Source organism: Lactuca sativa, chromosome 9 (assembly GCF_002870075.4).
Source record: "Lactuca sativa cultivar Salinas chromosome 9, Lsat_Salinas_v11, whole genome shotgun sequence".
Taxonomy (NCBI): domain Eukaryota; kingdom Viridiplantae; phylum Streptophyta; class Magnoliopsida; order Asterales; family Asteraceae; genus Lactuca; species Lactuca sativa.
The window spans coordinates 218354581-218367601 of record NC_056631.2 but is presented as its reverse complement, the minus strand read 5'-3'; the positions used below and the strand labels follow the sequence as shown (position 1 = coordinate 218367601).

General features: G+C 32.7%; 1 protein-coding gene across 1 annotated transcript; it reads right to left on the bottom strand.

The window, feature by feature from the left end:
* Window positions 1-2563: 2563 nt before the first annotated feature.
* Window positions 2564-12600, bottom strand: LOC111882849 (UDP-glucose:glycoprotein glucosyltransferase). The gene is made up of 36 exons (XM_023879222.3): window positions 12116-12600; window positions 11653-12012; window positions 11422-11575; window positions 11159-11330; window positions 10974-11047; window positions 10712-10808; window positions 10504-10616; window positions 9985-10100; window positions 9847-9904; window positions 9608-9760; window positions 9430-9528; window positions 8999-9151; window positions 8834-8902; window positions 8635-8717; window positions 8274-8436; window positions 8047-8181; window positions 7852-7954; window positions 7675-7769; window positions 7492-7604; window positions 7228-7411; window positions 7076-7144; window positions 6833-6978; window positions 6486-6735; window positions 6295-6351; window positions 6081-6211; window positions 5901-5989; window positions 5467-5801; window positions 5016-5111; window positions 4876-4940; window positions 4686-4788; window positions 4351-4509; window positions 4117-4257; window positions 3573-3616; window positions 3366-3480; window positions 3090-3242; window positions 2564-2980 (listed from the first exon to the last, which is right to left on the bottom strand). The coding sequence occupies exons 1-36, from the start codon at window positions 12274-12276 to the stop codon at window positions 2789-2791; spliced, it is 4800 nt and encodes a 1599-aa protein (XP_023734990.1). The 5' UTR covers window positions 12277-12600; the 3' UTR covers window positions 2564-2788.
* Between the last annotated feature and the right edge of the window lie 421 nt (window positions 12601-13021).

The window sequence follows — 13021 nt, the reverse complement described above, 5'->3', positions numbered from 1 at the left end:
TCTAAAAGTGTTAGTGTCAGGATCCCAGAATTACATTCAGGATCCTCGAGGATACTTCAGGATTCTGACTATTATCATTTATTCTCCTAACGTTTATGCCAGCAATATGCTTTGTTATTTTTCTCACATGTGCAGAAATAATCAGCAAAGACTTATTCTCAACGAATAATCATTGTGGCCATGCAAAAGACCCAATAATCAACCAAAGACTTATTCTCAACAAATAATCATTGTGACCATGCAAAAGACCTTGAAGACCAGGTCAAGTAACGTCTATAAGTTGATCTCGGATGATCCCGGAATTGTCGGAGTTTTTATTATTAGCTTTAGACTATAAAAAACACATGTATTCATCACACTACACACGACACATAGCAGAACAACAAAAGTTGTACTTATATTATTTACATTTTCTCTATAATCGACATTTTCAATCAATAAAATTATCGAGGAAGGTGATCATTATCACCTCCCAAGGTTTTATGCCGGAGATCCTAGCAAGGATCAAGGGCTTTCCTTGTAAACAACTTGTGTCACTTTGATCAATATTTTATAGTTGGATTATTCTGAACATCACAGCCTCTCATACACTTTGGTCGATTCTTGCTTGTTCATTTTTTGACCAAAACAGAAAGGACAACTCATATGAATTAGAGTAACCCATACTCGTAATGTCAAGCTTATGGGACCAAAATGAACACAAAACCATGACTAAACAAGATTTAAGAAGAATTTCATCAAGATCAAAGCTTTTTACCTCCAAATGGTTTCAAATGGTGATTTGGTTTTGGATCCAAAGTACTCCACTCTTCAAAGATTGTCTCATTTTCTTTCCTACTCATTTAAGATCACCTCCATTATTTCAAGCCGCCATTTCTACCCAAAAGAACCATTCACAAATTGGTCCAAAAGCAAGAAATGTATTTCAGTCTCCAATAAAAATAGTCTTTTGAATCTATTTTTTAGATCAACCTCTCTAAGCCAAACACTGCCAAAAACTAGTGCAAGAACTATTACTCACATTTTCATCAAAAAAGGTGTGATATAATATTTGTCTCCCAATAATTCTTGACTGCATACTTTAACTCTAATGTCATCCTCGAGATCAGTAAATCATCCACTGTCCCATGAATGACTTCAATAACTTGGAGCCAAAACGACGAATTCTCATTAAAAAAATCTTCAACTCCATTTTCATACGAACCAACTTATTTAAATACAACCAAGCTGCCAATATTGATACTATATTTCTCTTTATCTTCCAATGACTTCAATAACTTGAATCCAAAACAAAGATTTTTCGTTAAAAAATCTCCAACATCAACATCAATTTCTGTAACAATGCTTGGTTAAATGCAACCAAGCTACCAATACCGATACCATCTTTCTCCATATTTTCCATAAATTTATCCTAATTTATCCAATAAATCTCCCTTTCATTAATTTATCCTTCAAAAAATATGCATATCATGCTTTTAAGCAACTGATAACAGGCATTTTAACATGGACATATAAAAAATGCCTAATCAACCCAACACCTACTTCAAAAGATTTGTATGGCTACCGACCAAAAGAGTTTTAACTTTCCATTTGTAAAGTTTACTCTTGAATCTGTCCATATTAACATTTTAACCTTTTGTTCAATCCATATTAAAATCAGCGGGAAGAACAAGATAAGTGAACGAATGTTTCCCCAGGAAGTATCCTATGATAAAAGTCAAAGCATCAATTTCAGCCCAATCCATTCCAACGCCATGAATATTCGATTTCTACAAATTTAACTTTAACCCCAAAAGCCAAGCAAAAACATCTCAAGATCCATACGATATTAAAGGGAATTTGTTGAGACCACTTAACAAGAAAAAAGACATCATCAAGAATTTTTTTAAAAAAATGTGAAACCCGAAATTCGTGATGACCAATCCTAGTACCACGAAGAACAATACAAGCCATAACATATACAATAGCAACATTTAATCCTTCCATCGCCAGAATTTTTGGTCTAGACTTTGAATTTCTCCATTTGACACCGAATTTAAGAGTTTTAAGCTTATTTGAACCTAATCATTGCATTGCCTATCACATCCTTTGGGACTTCGGTCCAAATAGTAATAACGAGCAAAAGGTTAATGCCAATGTAGAGTTCATATTTACAATTTTAAAAATAATATGATAAAAAATCTTCTAATCAAGTAGAGTTCATATTTACAATTTTATACCTTCCAAAATCTACCTAATTGCAGCCCTAAAAATTGCTTTAAACAAATAAGTTACATTGCTGATAGCAAGAAATAAAAATAAAAAGCTATTATAAACAAGTCAATAAAAACACATTACTTCTTACATTTAACTTTTTTTATTATTTCATACAAAAGGAGCTGCTTAATGAAATTACATCATGAAAATTAACTTTTTTTCCAATAAATCCAAACTTTTGATAAATTGCCCTCAACGATCTAGATGGTCATTTTATATGGAAAAAAGAAACAAGTTCTAGATCATAGTCTCTTTAAGTCAATTAACTAAAAAAGAAACATCAATATACAACAGTACAAGCAAATAGTACAACCATAATAAATCTGTCTTTATTCTATAATAAATTCGACATACATTAAATTCTACACTTTGGGAATTCATTCCAATACCATATTTGTCTAAAATCATCAAAACTGATCAAATTCTGTAACCTAATAACACCAAAATTTAATTAGAGTTCATGATTCAAGACTAAATGCTGTGTGAGCCTCCTTTTAGGAACAAAAATCTCTATTAATATCAAGTTCAAATATCACAACTCAGCTCTCGATTCTTCATCTTCTTCTTCAGTTGGTGGTGGGCCCGCTTCTTCGGGTACATGTGGTTGAGCCGGTGGGCTAACCACCTTCTCTACCGGGCTCACAGCTTCACCAAGTATTTTTGAGGTGAAGTGTCTTGCTTCAAGATCAAGATCTGGCCACTCTGCTACAATCCGTCTAGCACCCTGAGTTGAAGAATTTGAGGTACAACTTTTCAAGCATTGGGTACAACCCAACATGGGAATTATATAGAATAGATATAATTAAGGGCATATTTGGAAAATGACAACTGACCTGAAGCTTGGGTTCTTTGGTCATTGGATTGTTGCAAAGATCGATGGTTTTAGCGCGTGCTTTTGTGGAGTTTCCACACCAAGACTCGCACCATAACCATTCTTGTGGAAGTGAAAAGATTGGTACTGTGTGTTGGGCGTAATTTGGTAAATCCTGAAACATTAATTGAAATTTTATAAACATAATTAATAGCAACATACTGAAAAAAAAAAAAAAATTCTTTTTACCAATCATAGCAAACGTTATTTTACTTTATCTGAGAAATTTTACACTTGCCTGATCAAGGTTAGAGAGACTGTTTGGATCTTTGCTAAGTGTTTCATAAAACACCCTTAAATTGTCTCCAGCTGCAGTCTCACGGAACTTGATTAAGTCAACTACGTACAAAGCACTGTAAAATAAAATAAATCAATTTTTTATAGATATTAGAAAAACGAAATGCCAATGTGAATATAATTTATAAAATATAAACAATGATGTTACCTAATATGATAAGGTCTTCCCCTTAAATGTTCCTTCCAGAAACCCTAAACAATAACACAATATAGAGCGGATTAAGATTTAAGACCAGACTGATATTTTTTTATTATATTTTTTTTGTAAATATTGTAGTTATTTTCTTTTTTTGTCCATCTGTTTCAACATACACTTGTGGATCATATTAAAGTTACACATAAAAACCATATTTCAAAGGGTTAATATCATAAAAGGCCTTGTATATTCTGTTTTTTACAGATTAAACCTCGACATTTATTTATTTTCTGCAAAAAGACCTTGATTTTCCATTTTTTTATTTGGCCCTTCTAGCAGTTTTTTTTCCAAAAAAAAAATTGTTAAAAGTGAGTTTCTTTCGGAAAAAATTTGAGGTTTTTATAACATTTTAAAAATCAGCTAACTAAAGGACCAAAAATAGTCGTTTTACTTGGAACAAAGACAAAAAAAACTTTACAATTGCCTCAAATAAAGACCAAAATTGCAAAAATTAGTTAACTCAGGGACCAAAAATGTAATTTAATCAAAAGCTTACTTGTCTCCAAAACCGATAACCATCCATATCGCGATTATTATCACAAAATGGGGTATATGCAAGAGGTCTTCCTTTTAAATTCATGTCATAAAGTTCTCCCATGTCAGCCCTAACAATCTGATCTGCATCAACAAATATAACCTGTACAAACAACAAAACATACACATGTTTTTTAGCGTATTCCTAGGTTATTACTTTTTTTTATAGAAGAAAATATGATTTTGAGATGAATACCTTTTCGAGAGAAAGGGGGAAAATGACATCAAGAAATAGAATTTTATAAGCCCAAATAATTCGTTGTTTTTCTTGTTGTTTATGCAACCAACTAGGCCATTTATAGGTGATCAGTTCATACTCGAAACCGTATTCCTGTGCCATATGTGGAATCACATCCTGCATGAAAATGATAACAAGATTTAATAATATGTTTGTTTAGATGGAATGGAATCAGGAAAGAATGGAATGGAATGAGCGAATCGTTACATTCCATTCCTTCTCTGTCCTTTGATTCCATCATACAACCCTAACTTATTTTAAGAAAAGGACAAAAATATGGAGAAGAAAACAACCTTAAACTGTGGTGAAAGGTAGTTCTTTATAAACCAAAATTTTACTGGACGTTGTGTGTTTTTCAAAACACTTAGAATCATAATTTTCAGAAACCGCTCATACCTGCATATATCACACAATAAAAACATAAGAAAAACAAGAAAACCTTCCAAATTCAAAAGAACCCAAGATTACTGATAAATTACTTACAAGTGTCCGGAAGCAATCGAAAATATATTTATCGTTTTACCCTTTCGCCCATTGCTTACATTTTCCTACAAAAAAATATTAATCAGTTTCCATGTCATATATGATAAATTATTAGGAGTCTTTATGAACAAAATACTCACCACTTCAGTCTTTACACCCTTCTTTGTTTGCACATTGCCACCAATAAGAGAAGAAGCCCATTTCAAAATATTAGAATTCCAACTATCTTTATCATCCTACAAATATAAAGTAAAACTGCCTTTATTTCATGAAAAAAAAAAAATTGTTTTTAGGGACAATTTCATTATACAGCAACCAAGTTTCACATTTCTGCCACCTAGGCACCTCACTCTTTTACAAGACTCAAACTTTCAATTTTCCTCCATTATTATGGAAATTTGTATATTTTTGTTCATTGTTATGAACTTTAGTATCTTCTGTTGACGTGGCACTGATGTGGATGGATATATGACATGTAAAAATAAACCAGCCATGCCATACGTCCACATCAGTGCCATTTCAACAAAAAGTAAAAAAATTTAATAAAGTGTAAGGTATCCACTATTTACTAAAAAATAAACGAAACCCAACTTGTTTTCTTGAAGATTCATCATCATCAGAAGGAATTAATAATTGTTCGTGTTCTTTTCCCTTTTTCTTCACAACTCCAAGATGAAACGGTTTTCCCCTCAACTGATCAATGATGATACGTTTTGTTGACCGCATTTCTTGACCATCTTGCAGAAGGTAAAGATCAGAACTTCTTCCAGGAGCTAACTGAAGATACCAAACACCAGGTGACACTTTCATTTGCCAATAACCTAAATTAGCCATCACAAGTGTGTCAACTAAATGGGGATTCTTTTTTGTTCCAAGTATCATTTGAAGGCCTCGTGGTGGATCATGATCTTTCTCTGAACAATGGCCTGATTCAGTAGTTCATCATTGATTAGATTCATCATTAAGTATAAAGACATAAAGTGTTAATACTTAATAAATGATGTTTAAAAAGAAATATGAGTTACCAGTAAGAATGAGAGCTTCAAGTTCAAAAACTGCTTGTAGGGTTCTTGTGTCACCAAGGTTCTCAAGTAATATATTGTCAAGATCATGGCTGAAATATACACGCAAGTAAAGTGGTTAAAAAGTGAAAGAGAAACTTACGGGGGGTGAAACTGTAAATTTTGGATAACAATGAAACTTACATGGCAATGACAGGTTCGATAAGCCATGATTCAGGAACATCAAGATTCATGGTTAGGGTTTTGGATAGTGGCATGTTTGCAAAGAATGCTTTCGGGCCATGTACAGTTAAATCGGTGCTGCTGAAGTCATCCTGAAATATACAAAAAAGACTTAAATGCCCTCATCCTCATCATCAAAAATAATCCTGGAAAGCTTCTTGTTGGTGGACTTTACCATTGTTGGAGTAACAAATCTGTAGTAATTCTTCAGTGGAAGATCAACAAGGGAACTCTGTCAAGAAAAAACCATTATAATGTATTAGTTACAAGCTCAAAAGGATTGATAACTACTATGCTTATTAGTTTATTCAAAGGTAGTTTAGATTAGAAATTTGACCAATAGTCAAACAATTTCTTTAAACTAACCATTGGGTTGAACACAAGCCTCATGCTTGGTTGACTACATTTCCACAGTATCCGAAGAAGTGAAGCCATTTTTTGACCAGAAGAGCTCAAAGGATCAAGAACAGCATCTATATGAATACTTGAGTTTTCACTTCCAATAACAACAGCACTGTGTTCTGCACTCAACATCTCAAAGCGGGCCCCTTCAGAGCTTCGGTCTCGTGTAGAAAGTGAAGATGTGATAGACATAATTATATCACTCATGAATTTGCTACAAAAAAAATGAAAATAAAAAAAGTTCAACTTTATGTGCATATCAGAAAATGAAATATGGTTAGATATGTCAAGATAATAGCAAAAATAAAAACCTCATGAGTGTGTCTGGATCTACATTCTCCCATGTCACCTCTTCGATGATGTCAGCAATGTGCTTTGTTCTTTGCTTATATTCCAAAGCTTCTAGAAGATGTAAATCTTGGCTTAAAAATGTTGCATCATCAGTGAGACGAACAACCTATGGAATCCCAATTAATTAAAATTTCTAATTAGTGTAATGAAGTAATCCACATTTCCCTTTAAGAATAAGTACAAAGGGTAAAAATGGAACACACCCTGCCATTAGTGATAACTGCATTATCGCCCTTTTCAAGCCCAAGTTGTCCATTTAGAAATCGACCCACCTGTGTGTTTTATTGAGAAATATTAGTAAATGTGATATTGGTAATAAAGATAGACTTCAGTATTAAAAGACAAACTTTTATACCTTCTTTAAATGACGTGTAAATTTGTCAACAGAAAATTCAGAAATAGCTGACTTAAATCCTTTAGATTGTATTCCATTCGCATCAGCTAATTCAGAAATTTTATCTAGAAATTCTTGACTTTCTTGAGAAGACTCATAATATGAACACAATTGGTCCAGAAAGTTTAATACCTTCTTCTTATGACTGAAAAATAGAAAAAAAAAAATTTACATCAACCAAAATAAAAATCATAATAAGATGATTGTATAAAAATAATAACAGACCTATATGATGAGGCTGTGACTTCTAGAACCTTCATAAAGATGAGACTATTTGAATCAGAATCAATATCAGAATTAAATAAAAATCCCACACGACCCCTTGGAGAATCTGCCAGCTGTAAATATGTGTTAGTTTTTTTGCTCATGATAAATAATAAATTATTAAATTAATAGTGTTAAGTGTACCAGATAACGTATTCCTTCATGGAGTAACTTAATCCCTTTTCTTGATGTGACATCAACAGCAAGAAGATGAGTTATGGGCTTCAAGTCATCCATTGCTAAGAAGGGCATTTTTGGAATTAGAATAAAAATATCAAACAGGTTACAAAAGTCAAATGCAGGAATTGACCAAAATCTTACTTCCAACAGAGTGTAAATATTCGATATTATTTAGCAAAGATTCATCTCCAAGAATCGATGGAGTCAGAGAAACAAATTTAGGCTTCGCCTTTCCTCCAACAATCTGTTTATAAAATACAAGATGAATTTAGTACAAAAACATGATAAATACTTTATAAAAATTAGGGAAATCAATTTTGAATTATAGTTTCAAACCTGTAGATTATAGCGATGAATTCCATTTTCGGATAAATATTTATCCAAAATATCAGTGCGAGAATTTATACGCCCATAGTAAACTTGTTCCTGGATTCTTGGAAGCTCATCAGTCATTGCATTCATTAAAGCTTCCTGAATATGTAATAAAACCATGGAAAATTACTATTTAATAATAATATTAAATTATAATGTTAAATTTAATTAATATGCATAAAAAAGAGAACCTCATTTGAGTCAAGGACAAGACCATTCAACAAGAGGGAACATTCCAACTTTGCAAGACCAAGTTTGAAAACATGTAAAGAACTTTCTTGAGATTCTTCATGGAAAGATTGCTCATTTTCCAGCTTTAATAAAGTATCTTGTGGTGGAGTTTTTGCCTTTGGCCTACAAAACAAATATAAAATATTATACTATAGCATTGTACTTTTTTCCTATCATATTATAAAAATTGTATTCTTGAAAGCTACCCAATTATAGCATTGTAGTTTCAATCTTTTTCTTATTAGGAGATTATACTTTGAAAAAACTACCCAATAATAAAAACAACTTTTACTCAGTTTTAAAATAATCTTCATAACTTACAGTAATGTTTCCACAAATGCCCCTTCCACATGGTGAAGCAAGGGTGCATCTTCCTCCCCTGACTCCATCCGTAATTTATGTATCTGTATATATTTTTCAAACATCATTCATTTATTCAGTCAACACTTGACCTTTTTTTTACTAAAAAAAAAAAGAACAAAGCCTCAATAGCTATCAATGTACTAATTAAAACCCATACATTGCTGAGAAATTGAAAAGCCTTCTCAATCCCATGACTCTCTTTGATATAAAGAAAAAGGCGTATAGTCTGCAGATCATTAGAATGCACATATTAATTAGTGACTAATATATTAACAGCAAAAAGAAATTTTTTTTTTTTAAAAAAAAGGAAAAAACTCGTTACCAAGCTTGATAGATCTTCCTTAATTGAGCTGTCTGAAGATGGCAATTCTCCACCATTTTCCTCCAGTTTCTCAATCAATTTTCCCGAATATAATATCACACCAAATCTCACTGGAAGACTGTTCTCAAATAAAGTCACAATGGTGTCAATTGTCTGCAAAAAAATAAAAACATGATTAAGATTTCATGATTCAATCAGCAAGTTTAAATTAAATATCAGCATAACCAAGTATGTTACAAAACTAGTCCCTGTGATTTCTGATTTTACCATGTTCAGTCCAAAACGGAACCCTTTGGTCCTTATTTCAAGGTTTCATGTAGTTTCTGATTTTGGTACTTGTTTTACGTTCAAGGGACCAAAATCAATATAATATATCCACAAATAAGGACCAAAATTGAAAAATGTTTCAATTTTGGACTAAATATAATTACCTCAAGTCCACAAATGGAGGCAGGATCCAACACATAGACAGCATGGTAAAGATTCTTGCGAATGTAACGTAATTGTCCAGGGAAAACAGGCATTAAAAGCTGAAAAAGATGAGCCAAAATTAATAAAAATAAAATCTTTTCAACTTTTATGAGAAATAAAACAATAAAAGTATAATACCTCATTTAGGCTACTTCTCCATTGTTTGTATCTGGCATCCACCTCTAAGTTATTAAGGTAATGAACATGGTCTGACCGAAAGTCAACACGAATAGTATTTGAATCAGGAGGTGGTAAAGTTGCTAGAAGCTTCCGGACTGTGCTTGAAGGAATCTAAAATTTGTAAAAAAAACATAAATCCGAAGTTTTTTTTTTTAAAAAACAGGGTAATGATTATATTTAAAATAAAGAATCGGTACCTTTAGTTTTGTATATTGATCAGCTAAAGATAATTCTTGATGGGCCATGTCAAGCAACCTATGAAAGATATATTTTATAAGTTTTCAGAAGATTTATTTGTTTAAATTTATTGATGGAAAGAGGAAAAGGTATTTTACATAAAAAGGTCGATATCGTCAATATCAATTAAGGCACCATTCAGAGCCATTAAGGACTTGCCAGGTGGAATCATTCTCTGATTTGCAAGTATTTCTTCTTTGATTGAATCATTCAGCTGCATGAATTTTCAAACAAGATTAATTCATTCCCAAAACATCATATTTTTTTTATCTGATTTGCATCGATTTGTAGCAAAAAGTCAATATAAAAGTCATGACCTCATCATCCAATGATCTATGCCACAGGGACTAAATTTGTAATTCACTTTGCAACAAAACCAAAACTTGGCCTAAACCTGTAATTTCCTATATACCACAGGGACCATATTTTTAATTTACTCTAATAGTAATGTAGTTAAATTTCTTTAATAGCAATATGTAATCTAACATCAGTAAACATTTTACAAGTTTCAGGTTACATACTATAAAGAAAGAATAACAAATTGCTAAGATAAGTAACCAAATGTATGGTGTGATGCTATTTTCTGTAATTTTTTTAAATGAAAAAGAAAAAAGTACCTTCATACGAGACAAGTATGAGACAACACTAGGGAAATTTTGGTTTATTTCCTGCATTGATTGAAGAGGGTCTGAAGCACGAACAATCTTTTGTACAGTTTGATGTCCTAAATCTGTGATTAAAGAAACACAAATACAAAAACAATCAAGAACGAGACCCCAATAATATAAATAAACTTAGTTATTTTTAAAGATAATGCAATAGTACCCTTTAATTCCCACACATTAAGTGTATCAGATACTGCTGATGACAAGAGGGAATCCCTGAAAGCCATTATTTCAGATGTCAACTCCGGTTTCCGTTCCTGCATTAGTTCAAGAAAGCTAATTATACAACTTTATTTTAATCATTGTAAAAGATTATACTTCTAAATGAATTTCTAACAACAACCCTTTAAAGTTTAGATCCTAGTAAAGTGGTAAAACATAAGAAATTAAAGAACATGGAAAAAATGAAGACAATCAAATACCAGAATCTTGGAAAAGATGAAGCCTCTGACTTCTTGACTGAGATCTTCAGTGTGAGGATCTTCTAGAGTGACACCTGTATTTTCATTAACGTGGGTCCCATTTAAATTTTGGCAAAGCAAATAGAAGGAATATATAGGCATAAATTTTGAACCAGGATGATCAGAGTTGACTTCACAAGACTAACCTTTCTTTATTTCACTGTCATCCATGGCCTTATATTCCATGTTCTTTAAAGCAAGTTCTACACCATAACCACCTAAATTCAATGGGTCTTTTGTGCCAATTGCTCCACAATAACCACTTTTTGATTCACATCCTGAAGGCAACACAGGCCTCAAAACATACTTAACTTTCCCCTGTGAGTTTTTATAACTTTATCAGTAAGTAACCTATCAAATACCAGCATCTATAAAATTGGTATCAAGAAAAAGATAGTTTTTACTGGACCTCTTTAGCTGCCTCCACAAGGGTCCTATGAAAATCCTTAAAGCAATTTGTCCCAAGAGCTCCATATAAGATGGCAATAGGACTCCCTTTAGATGAATCAAAGTAGACATGATCAAAGTCAAACAGTTCAGGCTGTTGAAAGCCATCTCCATTCCTACAAGGGCAGATTGGTAAATAACTTAATACTTTACCCGATGAAAAGAGGTTGAATAATTCGTTAGGAAGACTTACTTGTGAGGATCACGAAGCCACAATAGCAGCTCAGGGACATCAAAGAACAGTGCCCCACCTGTGTCCACCCAGCAACATTTGCCACCGGGACTAGGATTAATGTCATCAGATAATGGAAACGAAGAAAGAGATTCTTCTGCTAGTTGCTGATAAAGCACTAATCTTGGTGATGAAGATCGAAGAGTAAGAGATAAATCAAACACCGATGCCAGTGGACCAGTCACTAGCGATTGCCCATAATTAGATATTTTTTGCAAACAATCTTTGGCTGTGAAAGGATCGGTGTTTCCACTTTCGTTATTAAGCCACGCTTCGATGAATTCCCAGAAAAGGTCTTTCCATTCTTTAGATAGTAATTCCCTATGGATAACAATTCAATTCACGAAACGCATAATGAAATTAAGTAGAACTTACAACTTACGGAATCACCATGGGATAGTAGATGATAAATTGACAAACATACCCGGCTTCGAGGAGGAGTGAGGTACCAGGCCATTTGGCCCGAAGGGCAACTTGTACATTCTTGGGTCGTTGGGTCTCTGCAGAAACCGAGTAGCCACAAACTATTATGCAAACGGCGATTATAATCAGTATCTGGAAGCCAGATCTGATTCGGGTCTTCATTGCTTGAAACTAAGCTTTCAATGGCAATATGTTCTTATAAGCTGATCACGAATGCACAAGTGTCGTCATTCGCCTAAAAACCCTCCCATCAAAGATATGAACTTCAATCGTAGGTTTTTATGATGGTTTTTCTAATTTTATCGGAAGCAGAGACTTGGGGTTTTGAGTGAAGTAAGTCAAGTCTTGTTGGAAGTGATTAGAGCTAACTAGGGTTCCTACCCAATGCTCTTCTTTCTTGTCAATTGACGATTTCTATTGAGAACTTGAAAATTAAGATTTAAGATCGCACCAATGCACCATAGCTATGGTAAACGATTACATGGACAAAGTATACACGTTGCAATATGTACATAACCACGTCTGATATTTGACATGGCATTGCTTCATTGGATAATCTGAAGATTATAATACTAGTAGCTTATATCAAAGGGAAAATTACTTAGGTAACAAAGTTTCAATTTGAAAAATATCGTTAAAACTTTTTATTTGTACATTATACTCTTAAACACTAAAATATTCAAAAATTATCATTATCTTATGTTATTCTAGGTTTAGTCCGTTTTCAGCCAAAAGAGAAAATGTTAACATGAATATTAGGTGACCGAGAGGTTTTCTTAGAAATGTAATAAAGTTTTAACTTTGTTAAAAAAAAAAAAAAAAGTTACAAATATGGTCTCACTGTGTTGTTAAAATTATGTGTTTTGATTAAAAAAAAATTAAAAAATTAAAAAAAAAATTGGTGGTG

Coding starts and splice junctions, on each gene's coding strand:
- LOC111882849 (XM_023879222.3), bottom strand. CDS start 12,276: ATGAAGACCCGAATCAGATCTGGCTTCCAGATACTGATTATAATCGCC. Junction 12,013..12,115: donor TCACTCCTCCTCGAAGCCGG/GTATGTTTGTCA, acceptor TGTTATCCATAG/GGAATTACTATCTAAAGAAT. Junction 8,903..8,998: donor AGGAAGATCTATCAAGCTTG/GTAACGAGTTTT, acceptor AATGATCTGCAG/ACTATACGCCTTTTTCTTTA.